This window comes from Leopardus geoffroyi, chromosome C1, assembly GCF_018350155.1.
Source record: "Leopardus geoffroyi isolate Oge1 chromosome C1, O.geoffroyi_Oge1_pat1.0, whole genome shotgun sequence".
In the NCBI taxonomy this organism is placed as follows: domain Eukaryota; kingdom Metazoa; phylum Chordata; class Mammalia; order Carnivora; family Felidae; genus Leopardus; species Leopardus geoffroyi.
The window spans coordinates 99,891,285-99,908,188 of record NC_059328.1 but is presented as its reverse complement, the minus strand read 5'-3'; the positions used below and the strand labels follow the sequence as shown (position 1 = coordinate 99,908,188).

The window sequence follows — 16,904 nt, the reverse complement described above, 5'->3', positions numbered from 1 at the left end:
TGCACTGTCAGCGCAGAGCCTGACGCGGGACTGGGACCCACAAACCGTGAGACCATGACCTGAGCCGAAGTCAGACGCTTAACTGACTGAGCCACCCAGGATCCCCGTGGAGGATTATTTAACCAGGCTGTCACCATCTTTCCTACAATGTTGTATTATCCATAAGTCCTCAAGTTTGGCCGCCCGCTGATGAGGAATAATTTGAGGACCAAAGACCTGTGCTTCCCCAACTTGAATGTCCATTGCAATCACCTAGAGAGGCTATTAAAAACACAGGGACCCCAACCTACCCCACTGAATCACCGGGATTTCTTTTCTGTTTTTTTTTTTAAAGTTGGTTATTTATTTAGGTGATCTCTACACCCAGTGTGGGGCTCCAACTCACGACCCTGAGATCAAGAGTCACACGCTCCTTTGAGTCAGGCAGGTGCCTCATTTTTTTTTAAGTTTTTTTTTTTTAATTTTTTAATTTTTTATCTACAGTCTATTCTCATGCAGCTGGCCTGACCATTTCTTAGAAACTCCATGCCCCAGGACAGGATCAGTGGCAGGTTACGCATCAACAGACATGTGAGTGACTGCAACATAAATCTTGAGCAAAACCCGTGTCTTCTGCCTTACGGTGGGGACTCCAGGAGGGCAGGGGATGTGTCTTCTGTCTACAGATGCCATAGATACTCACTGCCCTTCCTTTGACAGGACTGTCCTCACCCATCCAATCGATCGGCTACTGATATTTTCCATGAAGTGCTAGACACAATACTGAGAAATAGTCATTGTCCTCAGGAAGCTTTCATTGATTTCATTTTTTATTAAAAAAAATTTTTTTTTAATGTTTGTTTATTTTTGAGACAGAGAGAGACAGAGCGTGAGCGGGGAGGGTCAGAGAGAAAGAAGGAGACACAGAATCCGAAGCAGGCTCCAGGCTCTGAGCTGTCAGCACAAAGCCCGACGCAGGGCTCGAACCACAAGCTGTGAGATCATGACCTGAGCCGAAGCTGGACGCCCAACCGACTGAGCCACCCAGGAGCCCCTTGCTTTCATTGATTTTAAAAAGCATTTTTTTTTTTTTTTTGCATTTTAATATCCCGGAAATGGAGTTGCGCCTAAAAGTTGATTGTATCTTAGCATTTGTTACGATGCAATAGAGAGTTTTTTTTCTTTCTTATGGTATGTAAAATGATGAAGCCTCTTAGAATCCATGGTATCTTCAAATTGATGAAACACAGTAGTTGAAAAGGGAATAATATACCTGTATAAACAGGTAACTGACGTGAACCTTGCTCATGCCGTTCCCCCTGCACAAGTAATTCTGCACATCTATTTCATCAGTGCTACTGATTTATTATGACTCAATTCAAATGCCACTTCCTCCAGGAAGCCTTCCATGTCACCTCAGTTCCTGCACTCAGTGTGGATGCAGAGTCCTTCCTCGGGGCTCTTATACTTGCCTCTGACCTCCACTTACCAAGCTGTGTTACATTTGTCCTCCCCTCTCTAGACTGTAAGCTGAGTCTAGGCAAAGATGCAGTCGTACCTCTCTGTGTTCCTACCACCCAGCACAGAGCCTGGTACGGAGACGTTCGGTCAATATTTGTTGAATGCGTGAACGATGTACGTTCTTTACCACATGTAATGCCACCGGATTTCAGCAGCAAGGCGGGGCTGGAGGCTAGAAAGGCAAGGGAAGTCTTCATGAAGGGATTGGGAATGGGCCATGCTGGCAGGATGGCTGATGGAATCACTCAGGACGGCCATGAGGGAGGAGAATGGGCCAGCGCTAAGACCTTCATTTCTCCCACCAGGTAGATCCCGCGAAAACCGTTACTTGGTTGGATTTCGTGTCTGAATTTCAGGAGGCTGTGGGGGTTCATCCATCATCATCCTTAATAATCGGCTCTGGGTGTTAACACACAGACACTGAGGTTCAGAGGCAAGAGCGGCTCCCCCCTCGGTGCGCTCTCACAGGAAGCCCTGAATATACATAGACTTTGTGGTTTAGACCTCAGAGCTTCCTGCCAGATCTTGACAAGGTTTAGCAAGTCGAAGAAGCCAGGAGAAGGGGGGCAGATGGGACCACAAAAATGGCACCAGCATTTCAAAGCAGGTGCCTTCTCACCGCCTATCATTGTAAACCTTAACTGAAAACTGTTTTGGTTTTCTTTTCCTCCCACTTCCCCCAGTGCAGTTAGCATGTGGCAGCTCGCTGGGGATGGGGTATGCTCTTTCCCCAATGGCCATTTAAGACCCTCGGGATTTGATTCCACCGACCTGGCTCTTGGCCTGCCTTTTGGTGGTGTTTGGTAGGCTCGTGTCACCGCCAGTATTCACGGATTCCTTTCTTTTCAGGGATGATTCTACAGATCCTTGTGCCCGTGTCTAAACAGTCAAGGAAGCGAGACCCAAACAAGTACGTTTGCCGGTGCCCCTCCTTATACTTTGCACACAGAGGTTTCAATCCATCAGACAAGTCTACAAATAGCCTATCGGGCCAGCTTTGCAGCTGAGACCTGGGGAGCACGTTCTGGTTGTCCTCGGCGGGGGGGATTAGGCGGTCCGGGTGAACTGGGGTGACCAAACTGGATCCTGCTGTCACACACACCCGGCCTCCTTCTTATCCAGCAGCTTGATGCTGGGCTTCTTTCTACAATGAGCAGACACTGAGGTCAAATGAAAGCTTTTATTTCCCTTCTACGTCCAAGATGGTGGGCAAGCGTCCACCAGATACATAAGAAACCCAAGGGCGTCTTGAGCAGGCAGACGGCTTGCAGCGAGGTCCTGGTGCTGCAGGACGCCTCACGTCTGCACGGGATCTGAAGGGGAGGCGAGGACTTGGTGGTCGGTGGCCCATCCTCCTGATGGTGGCACTTGTATTGCCAGCCCTTCTGGGCGTGACAAGGAGCAGCAGCTCCAGGTGTTAGAGCATGCAGGTGAGCTAGGAGATGCCAACACGGCATGGCCTGCGAGCCCAGGGGTGGTCATCCTACCGCAGAACACGCCTGATGGAAGTGTAGGTGCTCCCCCTCCCAGCGGAGAAATTCCACGGTGCCTTTATGGGAAAGGACGATTTCTATCGCTTTTAATTAGAGGAAGGGGACACCCAGGTCAGGAGACAGAGTTATGAGTTTCCTGTGGCCCCACGGGGAGCTTTGGGTTGAACTCGAGGCCTGGGGAGGGGAGGGCCTTTCTGCTGATAAACTTGTGTGGCTGGTGGAGGGGGGGCCTTCCTCTGCTGGTTGTGCTGGGCCCGGTGGCCAGGAGGAGGTGGCCGATGACCCGGGGCCTGGGGCCGATGACTGGGCGGTGGAGGAGGCTGGGACGCAGCAGGACTTTGAGGAGTCGAGCCTGGCACCTGGCAGGGCTTCGGGCCCCTTTTCTTGGTGGTTACTCTGCATGCTTTTATCTCCAGCTCTTCATCTGCAACAATAAAACCTTTGACAGGTCTCTCGGTAAGATAGGATTGGTGTAAATATTTACTGAGTGTACCACCTACGTGCAAAATGCCATGCTGTTTGGGGGGGTGCGATGAGGCAGAAGCCCCCCTCTGCGCTCTAAAATGTCCAGGTCCTGTAGGAGAGACAGAAACGCCCACCGGCAGGGTGGAGTGAGAGCCCAAGGCTTCCAGAACTCAGGGAGCCAGAGGCAAAGAGGCAGGGAGAGGAGACAGCTTTGTGTCTGGGTGTCCTGATGACATGGACCTCAGCGCCCTGCCTCTGGGTTATCCAAGAGACCATGCCCAGAGGGGACCCTGTGGTTAGAACCCTCAGGGCAGGAGCTTAATAGTCAGAGGGGACATCAGCAACAGCCTGCCTTCAGGTGGGTTTCCCTGTTAGATCTGCCTTTCATGCAGGTGTGTTCCAAGGAACGTGAGCAAGAGGCTTTTGAGACCTTAGAAACTCCCTAGTGTCGGGGCGCCTGGGTGGCGCAGTCGGTTGAGCGTCCGACTTCAGCCAGGTCACGATCTCGCGGTCTGGGAGTTCGAGCCCCGCGTCAGGCTCTGGGCTGATGGCTCAGAGCCTGGACCCTGTTTCCGATTCTGTGTCTCCCTCTCTCTCTGCCCCTCCCCCGTTCATGCTCTGTCTCTCTCTGTCCCAAAAATAAACGTTGAAAAAAAAAAAAAAATTTTAGAAACTCCCTAGTGTCTATGCATGTCTCAGAAATTCACAAGCCAGCCCCATCCTCTTGGGGTTGGCAGGAAAAGAACTTCTCGCCCCGTCTGGAATTTTCCATGATGTGTGACTGCCCTCCACGAAGGCAGGGCCACAACTCCCAGTAACGTGGTTGTTCCTTTGCTGTCTTAAAACCACACGGGCAATATGTGAGGAGGCTTCCTACTTCTCTAGGCCTGGAGGGCCCCGCTGGCCCCTCGGGCCTCCCCGGGCTACGAGGGAGGCGTTCTGGTCTCTGTGTCCAAAGCCATCCTTGGTGGGGGGGGGGGCTCCCAAGGGTGCTGGGGGGGGGCTCCCAAGGGAGTTAGGAAGAGGGTGTCCTCCTGGGGCCAAGGAATGGCCCTACATGTCAGTATGGAGCGGGTACAGCCCCGGGAATCACAGGCCCCCTCTGAACCACCCCCCCGTAGCTTCAGGTGAGGCTGCCCATGGAAGAGCCGCCCCTCATGGCGGAAAATGCAGTCTCAGGTGGCTTTGAACGTGAAGACTCAGAGTCTAACAACGTGGTTGTGACACGTGAGGGGCCAGAGTGCTCTGTGCACCAAAGGTCAAGGGCACAGAAAGGGAAAAACACGTCCTCTATGCCACCTTTGCTGGCCCAAGGCCAGCACGCTGTGAAGAGGACCTTGACCCTGACCCCAATTCCCAGCAGTGGGGCTCTTACAGCCCTTGTCTAAGGCAAGCTTGGGCTGCCCATTTGTCCACCACCCACCGTCCCATCCGTTCGTTCTTCAAACATCTATTCCCTGTCTTCTGGGTTCGGGTGCCATGGCTAAAGTAGCAGCAACGGCTCGGCCGCAAACACTGCCCTCAGGAAGCCTGAAATCAGGTGACACAGAGCGGAACGCACACAATGCACACAATGTCCGTCTCCGGTGAGAGCCCAGAGGGGTGGCAGGCAGAGCCCAGGGGCTCTGGGAGGAGAGGTGGGGTGTGGCCAAGTGGCAGAGACCCCAGGCTGGCTCGCACAGACGGGTGAGCTGTGGCTCGGAGCGGCCTGCCTGGCAGAGCAGGACTGTGGGGCCCGGTTTGCCCAGGCCTGTCACTTCAGCCACTGCCCAAATGTCTGCTCCCAGGAATTACTCCACACTCAGTGTCCTTTCTCACTCATCTCGCCTCCTGGGTACGCACCCGGGGCCCAGACTAGGGTGATGCAAGCAAGACGCCCAGGGCAAGGCATTGAAAGAGCCCTCACTCTCAGGGTTGGGCAAGGGCAGCGTGGGCCCTGAGGGCGATGGTCTCCTTCAATTTTGCTTCATTTGATGGGCTCCCGGCTTATATCGCCCTCGTCCTGACTCAGCCCGCGGGCCATAGGATTGGGAGGGAATCACTCACCCTCATTGAGCTTGAATTTCCTCACCTGTATGGATATTATCTATCTCATAGGATCACCGAGACAGTTGGATATGATAATGAACATGAAGCATTCTGTTACAGAGATAAGTGCCTGGCACAAGTGACCGCTTGTCAGCGTCGGCTAATGATCACGCTGGTCACTTTGGCCTGGCGAAAGCAGGGATCACCTTGTCACGGGGTGCCACGCGAGGGCCATGTCGGAAGAATACGTGGTCTTTGACCATCAGGCAGTGGACAAATGCAGGGGGACTCGGGCAGAGAACCGCCTGAGCAGGGCACAGGGGTGACGGAGCTATGCGTGCCTGTGGGACTCGGCAAGCAATTCTGCTCCACAGGGGCAGAGAGTGCTGGAAAGATGGTGGTGGAAATATGGCGCCACACTGGGGGCAGTGGTGTGGCAGGACATGGGGCTGAGGGGCAGGGGCCCGAAGGAGACCCAAGGCGAGAAGTCTGAAGGAAGCAAGCTAAATCCAAAGGGGGTCCGAGGCCACCCCTGCTGGGGCAGGTTCAGCCCACATCCTTGTTTGCGTGGCGCTGCCGGTGGCCGGCATGGGCCTCCCGGGCCCGCTCTAGGGAGAGACCCACAGTGAGGGGACCCAGCCCTACAGCGAATGGCAGATTGCCCAGGACCCGAGGGACCTTCCTGCCTGGCTGCACGTCTTGCTGTTGGCCAGACACAACTTGCTGGATGCTCCTGGAGCATGGGGCCCCGCCCCCACCCCAGAGACTGCAGGGACACCTAAGGCACCGTCATGTGAACTCACTGCCTTGGGTGGCCTGTACTGTATGCTCTTTGAGCCCAGCTCCCCACTTCTGAGCCTAACGTTCTCATTCTTGGTGGCTGTTGGAGAGGCCTGACTTGTGGACGCAACAGTCCCAGAACTAGCACGTTCCGTCTGAACAACAAATCGGAAAGGGGGGCATAAACCCCTGGTTTTAGACCATACGTGTCCTCGTAGGTCCCTGAAATTGTACCTGTGCTCCTAGGAGGCTGGTCCTGAATACATCTCGGGCCGCCCTCTCAAGACAGGACGAGATGTTTGTTGATGGAAACCATGTTTTGATGCTAACCGCTCTACCCACGTAGAGACGTGTGGCTCATTTGAAATATGTCCGCATAGGCCTTCACCGAGTCAGCCTCGGCGGGGGATTCCAGGAGGCCAACCAGGATTCGGCTTCTCACAGCTCTCCTACTGTCGCCACCGAGAATGTGTTTTTCAAAGATCAAGCTAACCACGAAATGGAACACACTGTAACCGCTGGTGATAAGCCTGACATTCTCAAACTCCCCATCTCCATTATTTTCTTTCCAGACTCAGAGTGTCGTCCCCATGAGTTGTTTCCATGGGGATTTTGCCTGGGGGCTGCAGGGGGACAGAAATGGGGTGGCGGGGTGGGGGGACAGAAGTGGGGTGGCGGGGGGCGGGGCGGGGGACTTACCATTCCTCCTACTGTTCTGTTTTTTCCTCTTGTTGATGTAGAAAATGAGTAGCACCATGAAGATGACGAAGATGGTGCTTCCTCCACATACACCAATAATGAAATACAGGTCCAGACCCTTCTCTGCAAGAGGAACAGGAGTGGATGGAGCGGGGGAGGGGTCCCGGGCAGAGCAGCCATCTCACTGCGCTGGCCAAGGACTCCTGCCTCCCGCATGACGCGGATAAAAGAGCCTGATGGGGACTTTTCAACCTCAGAAAAGCCGAGCTCGTGGAGGCTCTCAATTGTGTCAGCCTCCAAAAGGGCAGGGTCCAGGATAAGCCCCCCCCCACCCCAGATGGCTCCTGGGGGGGGAGGGTGTGGGCAGCTGGTCTGGACTGGAAATGCCAAATTCCTCGTGTGCTGGGACATTGTCCACTGCTCCTCATCAAGGCGCATGTCACAGAAGTTTAGCTCCGAGGAGGAGTTTAGAGACAATCTAGCGTCACCTTGGAGTTTCACAGACAGGCCCAGAGAGGGAGGATGAGTTGCCTGAGGCCACACAGCACCTGTTTCTGAGTGGTTCCTTTAAGCAGCCCCTCGTGTCCAGGTTTCTGCACTATTTACCCACCTTCATCTCTGGCTGCCCTCCTGCACCATTTTTTCCCCCCTCACCCTCTTGACCAGGCATTTTCCAAAGACTTGGGGTAAATCTTTCAGTTGTCCGGCCCACTGGCCAGCAACCCCTCCCGGATTTTCCCCGGCCCGTGAGAGAACCTCACACACACAGTGAGTTAGCAGCAGCCGTGGATTTGATCTTCAGCTCACAGACCGTCAGTGGCTGTAATGCCGCGAGGCTGACAACAACTCTGTGTGCAGAGAAATGGGTTTGAATCCAGGCTCTTCTAGGCAAGAGCTGTGTGACCTTTGGTAAGTGACTCCACCTCTCTGAGCCTGTTCCATTCTTCATAACAGGGAGATCATGAAACTTACATCACAGGGCGGCTGTTGGAGGTCAATCAGATAATGGATGTGAAAGTGCTTTGTAAACTGTAAAACAACACATAGGGGTGAGGTCTTGTTCTTAGTAGAGCCCTGTGCACTGGTGATTCTGGGAGCCATTTCCCGGGAGAGGTGCTGGGCCGGCTGCCCTTTGTGAGTCAACAGCAGTTAGAGAGGCAGCAGCTGGGGCCGTGTGGCGGGGGACTGGCGCATCTGGAGAACAAACTGGAGCTCAGCCAGTGTCACAAGGAAACCCTTTTCCAGCCCAACGTCCCCAGGAAGACCCTGTTACCCGGGAAGCCCACGATGGGCCCTGGGAGCAGGCCAGAGGCCCGAGAAGCAAACTGAACAGATCTGACTGCAACGGTTTGTTCATTCTCTCTTTCCTCGGGTCTCTCTCTGCCCCATTCTTTGCCTGCCGGTCACACAACCTCTCCCTGCCGTGTGGACGAAGGTGCCTCCATTTGAAAAGCAGGCAGGACACTAAGCTCCCGTTCCATGGGACCGAGAAAGCATTGGGGTCCTTTAGGCTCCGCAGGCTGGAGCCAGGGGCTGCTGGAGTCTCTCTCGGGCTCAACTTCCCAGGATCTGAGACAGGTCAGGGAGTGCAGGCCGAGCCACGCAGCCATGGGGCGGCCACACCCCAGTGTGGGGGCACTGCGAGATACGCAGGCATACCTCACACCGCCCACTGGCAGGCCTGTCCAGCGTGGCCCTCCGAAGCACCTGGGGTGCTCTCCAAAGGGAACCTTCCAGCTTGTCTCAGAGGCAGCCATGGCTCCATCATTTAAAACCACACCCTCTCCGTCTCTGAATCCAAGCGTTCGGCTTCCTGTGTGCCCTTCTGGAGATGATGTGCCCCTACGTTCCTGTGATGGGGTCCTTCTTCTGCCTCCAAACCTGCTCCTCCCTCAGGGTTTTGGTTTCGAGGACAGGCTCACCTCTGCTGAGCCAAATGGTTAGTCTTGTCCTTGCCCCGCTCTGGCTTGGCCCTTGAAAGTGATCCCCTTGAGGGTACCTGCACCTCCCCGGCCCTCCCAAGGTGTTCTTCCCGTCTCTTTCTCCGCCCTTCCTCGGACTGGCGTCTGCTCTGCACCACAGAGGAAGGGACACAAAGGTCCCACCTTTGAGCCTTGGCTTCTCCTGAGGCCCTTCCTGACTCCCTCCATCCCTGATGCACACACATGTCTATACTCGTGGGCTCTGGCTAAAATAAACATGAAGAGCAGGGTCGCCCGATAAAACACAGGACACCCAGGTTCATTTGAATTTTGGATAAACAATGGATAAGTTTTAGCATAAGTATGTCCCATGAAGCACTTAGAAGATACTTATACTGTCTTTTGTATTTGCTAAGTGGGGCAGCTCTGATCAGGGGCCTCCCGGAAGGGGGAAAAGAGGTTGTGAAGTCAAGAAGGGACAGATAGATTCACGCAGGGAGCCTCAGTGATCACGGGGCAGGGGGGCGCGGAGCCATGGCTGGGGACCAACGTGAAGAGTGAAGTGATGCTGGTCTAAGCGTGTGGTGGGCAGACTCTAAGCTGGCCCCCACAGTCCCCCACCTCCGGGTATTCCCATCTCTGTGCAGTCCCCTCCTATGCATGTGGGCTGGGCTTACTGAGTTGCTTCTGAAGAACAGAACACAGCAGAAGTGATGGGATATGTCTCCTGAGGTGAAGTTACGAATAGACTGTGGCTTTGGTCCCGGGTACTTACTCTTTCTCTTAGCCAGCAAGGAGGGAAGCTAGCAGCCATATTGTGAGGCGGCCCAACGGTCCACGTGAACGAGCCTGGACGTGGCCCCTCCCTGCACCGAGCCTGGGCCTGACTGACATGACTGTGGTCCCTGCCGGTGTCTTGACTGCAGCCTCACGGAAGACTGAGCCAGAACCAGCCAGCAAAGTCATTCCCAGACTCATGACTCACAGACACTGGGAGACAGGAACTGTCATTGCAAGCCACTAACAAAAGTAATCTGTTATGCAGCAACAGATAACTAATTGAAAGTATATATGAAAAAGCCTCACTTCTGACTTCATACCGGTTCAGGGCTGTTTCCAGAGGTAGCTAACCAGCCATAGTCCCTGTAGAAACTCAGGGCGTCTGGCCAATTAACTATTTTTGTGTGTGTTCAGTGTCCCTTCAGAGGGGTTAACCAGACAGCACGGGAAAGGTACTCACAGGATACCAGAAGAAGAGACTTTTGGAGCTCATGGCGCTCATTCTCTTTGTGGACCAGGTGACAGAAGCCCAGAGATGGGGGTGGGGGTGGGGGAGCTCTGACGAGGTAATCTTGCTAAATTCGGACAGACCCAAACTAGAAGTCCAGGCCCCTGGTCCCCAGAGCTCCCACTACCACAGGCTGCCTCTCAAGAATTACTTCCGGGGGTCATGTCAAGCTGGGGACCCTGGAGAAGAGTTTAAACTCTTAGAGTTTCAGGACTTCCTGGTGCTGACACCACACGGGGCTGTCAGCTCTGTGGTGGGAGGAGCTTCGTCTCACTGTGTCCGCCGTCCTCCCTGGCCGTGAGCGTGTCCTCTCCCCGTACCCCCTAACTTCTGGGTTTCTACGGCCCTTCTACCTTTGCTCCTGGTAGGAAGTACTGCCCATCTCCCTTGTACAAAGTAATCTTTTTTTGCTCCCTTCTCCATCATTACCCTGGGAGTCACAATCCTGGTCACTGACTAGCTGAGGGACCTCGAGCAAGTCAGTTGACCTCTCTGGGAAATGGGGGTTTGCATGAGATAAACCTCGACAGTTCCTTCAGAGGATCTTTTCGATTGCCCGACGTTAAATTGTGCTCCATGGACGGACGCCCAAGAACACCACACCCCTCTCTCCTTCAAGGCTTCCCTTGAAGGTTTCCAGAAGGAAGAGGAGTGTTTTCAGAGGGCTGCCTCCCAGCCCAGTCCCCCGTGCCCCAGAGCGAGTCTCTGCCCCAGACCTGACAGGCTGTGTTTGCCAAATGAGCTTGGGATGTCTGACCAGTGCTTGCCACGCACCTGAACAAGTGATCATCTTCACGTCGCTTTCCTTGCTGACTTTGTTTTCTGCCGTGCAGTTGACTAATATCTTCTTCTTGTTTATAAACCTGTATGTGCTGAACTTCGAAGAAACAGGCTTGATACTGGTCCCATTTACGTACAGTTTTAATTCAGCGTCTGTTCCATTTGATATCTTACAGACCAGGGTTTTGTTGATACAATTCCAGTCGATGTTAGGCATTGAGACCTTCTCTGGAAAAAAAAAAAAAAAAAAAAGATCCAATTCATAGTAGTCCATTTTCTGATTTTAACTGACATACTTATTTATGGAGGGGGGAATGGAGTTAGTCTGGGACCAGGAGACGATTTCCGAGACCACTAGCTATTTTTGCAAATCATTTTTATTAAAAAAAATTTTTTTTAATGTTTATTTTATTTTTGACAGAGAGAGACAGAGCATGAGTGGGGGAGGGGCAGAGCGAGAGGGAGACACAGAATCGGAAGCAGGCTCCAGGCTCTGAGCTGTCAGCCCAGAGCCCGACGCGGGGCTCAGACTCATGAACTGCGAGATCATGACCTGAGCCGAAGTCCGATGCTCAACTGACTGAGCCACCCAGGTGCCCCCATTTTTATTTTTTTTATACAGCACACTCGGAACAATTTTTTTTATGACGTTCATAGATACATCATATGAGCAGGAAAAAATGCATCCTGTCAAATGTTTATGTGCTATTTTATACCTCAAAATGTTTTCACATACATGATGTCACTTAATCCTAACAAAGAGAAGAGGCTGATTTTTCTTGCCATTGACAGTGGACATCCCCAAAGCCCTGAGAGGTTCAATGGTGATCTAAGGCACCCACTAATAAATGGCAGATAATGGGAGGAGCTCACTCTTCTAAGCCCAAGTTCAGGAGCATGGGTAAGACAGTTAGCATGTCTTGATCCCCAAAACTTGAGGGGGGCAATGCTTCCATGCAGCCAGGAACCCTACCCTGGAGGTGTCGTTACATGTGTGGTCTGGGACCTTGGTCACAAACAGACCCTACTCCCATCCATCCACCAGGTCCTGGGAGGAGAGGGCCGGGTGTGCAGCTCAAGTTCTGGGGTGAGTGGGCACCAGCCCCTCATAATCATCAACTCCTTGCCTCTCTTTTTCTGACACAACAATATTCCAAGGCTGTGTCATGAAAGAAAAAGCCCTTGGCTTCACACAGGGCTGGTCCAAATCCTAACGTCACCACTTCTTAGCTGTCTGACCTCCTCCTTTTTCTTCTCTTCTGTTCTTGTTCTCACCCTTACTCTCTTTCCCCAGACTTAACCACCTTTCTCGCTCAATTTCTCTCCATCCGTTATGCAGCCAGATGGCTGCTTTTTCAATGACCCCTCCCTCCCTGCCTCCCAGGCAACGTATCTTCTGTGCACGTTCCCATCAAATTTCATTTCTGCTCTAGTAGATAGGTATGCAGAAATTAACTTTTCTTTCCATCCCAAGATTCTTTGGGGTCCAGAATGAACAGGATGGAGGGCCTACAAGGCAGGGGCAGTGAAGAGTCTAGGGGTCAAGTCAAGGTGTCTATTTGCCTTTTCAAAATCGAAAGAATCTTCTTTCTATTTCTAACAGTAACATCTAATCATTGTAAAACTTGATCAGCTACAGTAACACGTTTCAAGATTAAAAAAAATCACGTGTAATTCTACTACCCAGAGTCAATAGATGCTTTCGATACGTAACACACGTACACATAATGTTTTAAAAACTAAAACTGGATCGTATGATTTTGTAGTCTGCTTTTTTCCCTCCTTACTGATGATCTGCTATGAAATGCTTTCCTTTCTGAACATCAAGAAATATTCATCTCCCCATCTTTTTAAATGAGGTGTCTTAATTTAATGAAGAAGTTTGTAACTGCTGGGGACTTTGTGACCCTTTCCAGTTTTTCACTAACATAAACCACACAGCGATGAGCAGGTTCTTGGAGCCACGTCTTTGTAAATGTCCTCTCTGTAAGTAGCTTCCCGGAAGAGGCCTGGCTGGATCCAGTGGGGGCACATCCCATAGATGAGAACTCCCTAGATCCAGGTTGCTAGGATTTATTAGTTCTCCCCTAAGCTCTCTTTTAAGAGAACTTCTGATGCCTCTTTAGCCAGAGGCAGCAGCCTCCTCAAGGAAACTGAAACTATAGATGCGTGAAGAAACAGGGTTGGGGTAGGGCATCAGCACTGAGCAAATGGGTATTGGGTCCCAGTACTGTCCAGCACCTTTGCTCAGTTATCTCATTGAATATCCCATGGAGTTATTATTACACAAATCAGGCTCAGAGCAGGCGGAGAATTTGCCCAAGGCCATGTTGCAAGTAATGAAGACCAGACCACAAGCTGAATTAAGATGCCGTGTGACACTGACACACACATACACACACACACACACTCACTCAGCAGGCACCAGTCGTGTCATGGAAAGATCTCTGTCTTTTGGCCAAGGAGAGTGGGGGTTATTTTTGGGTAATGAACACATTTTACAATCAGTTGTGAGCTAGTTGCCTAACTGAATACACCAAAAGCCATTGAATTGTACACTTTTAAAAGGGCGAATTTCTGGTATGTGAATTCTATCTCAATAAAGCTGTTTGGCGTGGGGGGGGGGGGGCGGGAATGTCACCATCCTCGTTAAGAGAAGTGCTGAACTTGCACCCTGACTCTGCTCCTGTCAAACTGTGAGACTTCGGACAAGTTGCTCCTGATTCCCTCTGGATGATAAGAGGATGCTGTCCGCATTGCTGGGAACCTTAAACAGGATCACGTAGCAGGGCACCTGATGCCTAGTTGATAAGCCATCATCACTGCGTTACTAGATGAGACACACGTGTAAGGCTCATGTTTGGGAGAGGACACTTGAGCCCATATGGACAGGAGTCAGGAGAGCTGTGTTCCCAGGGCCCGGAAGCAGAGGCCCCTTCCGGCTCTGTTCTTAGTCTCACCCCATTTCTGGAATATCCTCTCCGTTCAGGGTTGCAGAACTAGGGTATGGAAAGTTGTCATTTGCAGGGAGCTGGCCCATCTGGGATTGCTAGAGTGGGGGCTGGGAACAGTCCAGAGGGTGATCCTAGGGAGGGGGAAGGAACCCTGTCTCTGGCGACAATTCCTGTGCGAAGCACAGAAATATTGATTTATTTGCCCCCTGAAACTCTGGCTCATGCTGCTGCTGGAGTTCCTGTCTTTCTCCCCAAGCTTCTCTTCCTCCTATTGCGCCCCTCCCCCTGCCGAGGGTCTCCTGGACTTTCAACTTGAGTGTCATTCAATTTCACTTTCTCTTCCTTGTCTGCTGTACCCAGACCATCTTGCCCATCCTTCCCCGCCCCCCCCCCACCCCCGTGTACCCTGCTTCCTCATTTACAGGCACCCTTTATTGAGGCCAGTGGTCGTGCTTTGGCTGCCCATGAGTCAGCTGGGGTGCTCGAACACCTGCTGATGCCCCGGCCCCATGCCAGGGAGTTCGGATTTGATTGGTCCGGGCTGGGACCTAGGCACCGGTAACCTTTCCTAGCACCTCAGTTGACTCTAACAGGCAGCCTGAGTTACGAATCACCAGCCAGCTCCTTCTCACCTCACTCGGATTATAGCAGCAGCTCCCTGGCTCGTCGTCAACATGCACGCCGGCCCTCCCGGCCCACCACACACAGCCAGCCACCCCTGGCGTACCTTCTACAGAGAGCAGCAAGAGTTAACTTCTGCTTCTGATCGCTCTCCTGTTGAGTAGATCTCAAACACGGGGCCGTTCATCTTTAAATTCATCACTTCCAGCCCTTTAGGGCTTAGAACGACTCCTTCAGGGCATCCTGGCTTCAAACGGCTCTCCCGATGGAAGACCCAGTACTCTCCAGTTAGCCTGCCCCACACCCCGCTTGCTCCTTCACGAGCCACCTGGAATGACCGCTGTTTTCTTCTGCCCACGTGCTCCCCTCCTCCTGATTGATGCCACCTTAATCTGGGTTGGACACTCAGCTCTACATCCCTGTAACCTCTGAAGAGAGCGTTTTAGGCAAATAGAGGTGAGGATCTCTCCCCTGTGGATTTCCGCACGTGTGGACCTCATCTTTTCCACAGGACTGGAGCCCTCACTGAGCTGGGAGAGAGGCATTAGATTTTTTTTTTTTTTTTTTTTTTAGAGCTCGCCCAAGGCCAAGGTCAGGCCGGGCCGGTCCCTAAATGCTATTCCCCTACTTACTAAACAGCACCCATGCTGAGATGAAGGAATTTAGGGAATAAACACTTACCTTGAATCTTCAGCTCAAATGTTTTTTCCAACGCATTCTTTCCATCCTTATCGTATATAACTACCTTGTAGGTATCGCTGTCTTCTAGCATCAGATGTTTAATTTTTAGAGTTCCATTCATTGACACATTATATTTTTCATCTGGATTCTTAGGCTTGTTGCTAATTTGGAACCTCGCCACCTTCTTTTTGCCTTTTTCCCAGTGTATATCATCTATATTAATCACTTGAAAACCAGGAATGTCCAGGTTGATGTCCTGACCCAGGGTACCCCAGACGATACCATCATTTGCAGGAGCTGCACCTATAAAAAGCAAGACAGTTACTGAGATCTTGAGACTCCCTGCCAGAGAAAGCTGGGCTCTGACCTCTTCGACTCTAACACTCGCCCCAAGGTCGCCAGTGGAGACCCACGCCACCTTACCTTGGATGGAAAAGATGAAAATCAGAAGGAAGATTTGACATGCGAGGCTCATCTTTGGGATTAGTTTCCTTGTTGTGATTCTGAGCTCTTCCTGCAAAAGGAACTGAAGTAAGACCAGTGGAATCCACCCTCTGAGAACCAAACCACGTGCCTCTCTTTTTTGCTTCTTTTACTGCAGCAATCACACACACACACACACACACACACATGCGTGCACATACCAACCCTGCTGATGCGCTCCTTTACCAAAGCAGGTATGTCTGTATGGGTACAGGTCTTCTTACCACATTTTAATCCTCACAAAAACCTTGGGTGGGTTTTACTAGCCCCCTCAAAGACAAAAGGAACCAGGAGGCTAAGTAAACTGCTCGGGATTCCCCTTTGGTTACTGAGGATTCAAACCTAACCATTCTACCCATTCCGCTACATGGCCTCTAGCAAGATCACATAAAAATACAGGTAAATGTTCCTGAGTATCATCGCACAAACCTGTATCCTATGATTAAAAGCATTGGGAAACGTATGCATGTGAAAGAAATATGACAATGGATGTTTTTCTCGTTCTCGAAGGACGTATTTTTACATCCTAAAATTCTTTGTGATTAGAAAGAAATATAAGCCGAGTCTCGCCTGCAAAGACTTGAAATCCCCCAGAGCTTATGTTTAGCAGACATTTTACAACTCTGTTGAAATTCAGTTAGGTAAATAAAAACTTGTTCCCAAACAAACAACAATGCGTAGAGTCTGTGGAATAACACCATCAAACAACCAGAACGAATCATTCAGAACACTTACGAAGGCTAACACTACAGATGGTTAAAAAAGAGAAAAGGAAAAGTGAGAGAGGATTCAGGAAGAGGGAAGAAATTTGCGAGTCAGGGAGAGAAACAAAGTGATGCATTGATAGATGCACACAGAAAAAAAAAATGCACCGAGAGAGCCAGCCACAGAGAAAAGGGACACCCGATGACGGATTTCCAAAGTAAGTGTCTAGTTTTGTGCTTCCTTTGGATAGAGTGAGTAAAAAATTTAAGACTATGCTTGCTTGCTTTTTTTTTAAAATTTAGGCACAAATATGAATATCATCTCTGAGAAAATTGCCCAGGAAATGAAATTAAGTCAAAGCAATGGATCTCAACCACTGGGTAAAAGGAAACCTACACAGAACATTTACAGCCCAGAGCCTGCTTTGGATCCTCTCTCCACCTCTCCCTCTGCACCCCCCCCCCCCCACATGCTTTCTTCCTCTCTCGAAAATAAACATTTATAA

The 16,904-nt window shown here is 51.4% G+C and overlaps 1 protein-coding gene across 1 annotated transcript; it reads right to left on the bottom strand.

Annotated features, from left to right (window-relative positions):
- Positions 1 to 1,059: 1,059 nt before the first annotated feature.
- Positions 1,060 to 15,826, bottom strand: CD2 (CD2 molecule). The gene is made up of 5 exons (XM_045478799.1): positions 15,635 to 15,826; positions 15,212 to 15,514; positions 10,950 to 11,183; positions 6,966 to 7,088; positions 1,060 to 3,417 (listed from the first exon to the last, which is right to left on the bottom strand). Exons 1-5 carry the CDS (start codon positions 15,684 to 15,686, stop codon positions 3,119 to 3,121), a joined length of 1,011 nt encoding a protein of 336 aa, XP_045334755.1. The 5' UTR covers positions 15,687 to 15,826; the 3' UTR covers positions 1,060 to 3,118.
- Between the last annotated feature and the right edge of the window lie 1,078 nt (positions 15,827 to 16,904).

Bases quoted from the DNA above. Each gene is read 5' to 3' on its own strand.
- CD2 (XM_045478799.1), bottom strand. From the start codon at position 15,686: ATGAGCCTCGCATGTCAAATCTTCCTTCTGATTTTCATCTTTTCCATC. The intron at 15,515-15,634 runs GTAAGGTGGCGT...TGCTTTTTATAG, and splicing joins TTTCATCTTTTCCATCCAAG to GTGCAGCTCCTGCAAATGAT. The intron at 3,418-6,965 runs GTAAGTCCCCCG...TTATTGTTGCAG, and splicing joins ACAGAACAGTAGGAGGAATG to ATGAAGAGCTGGAGATAAAA.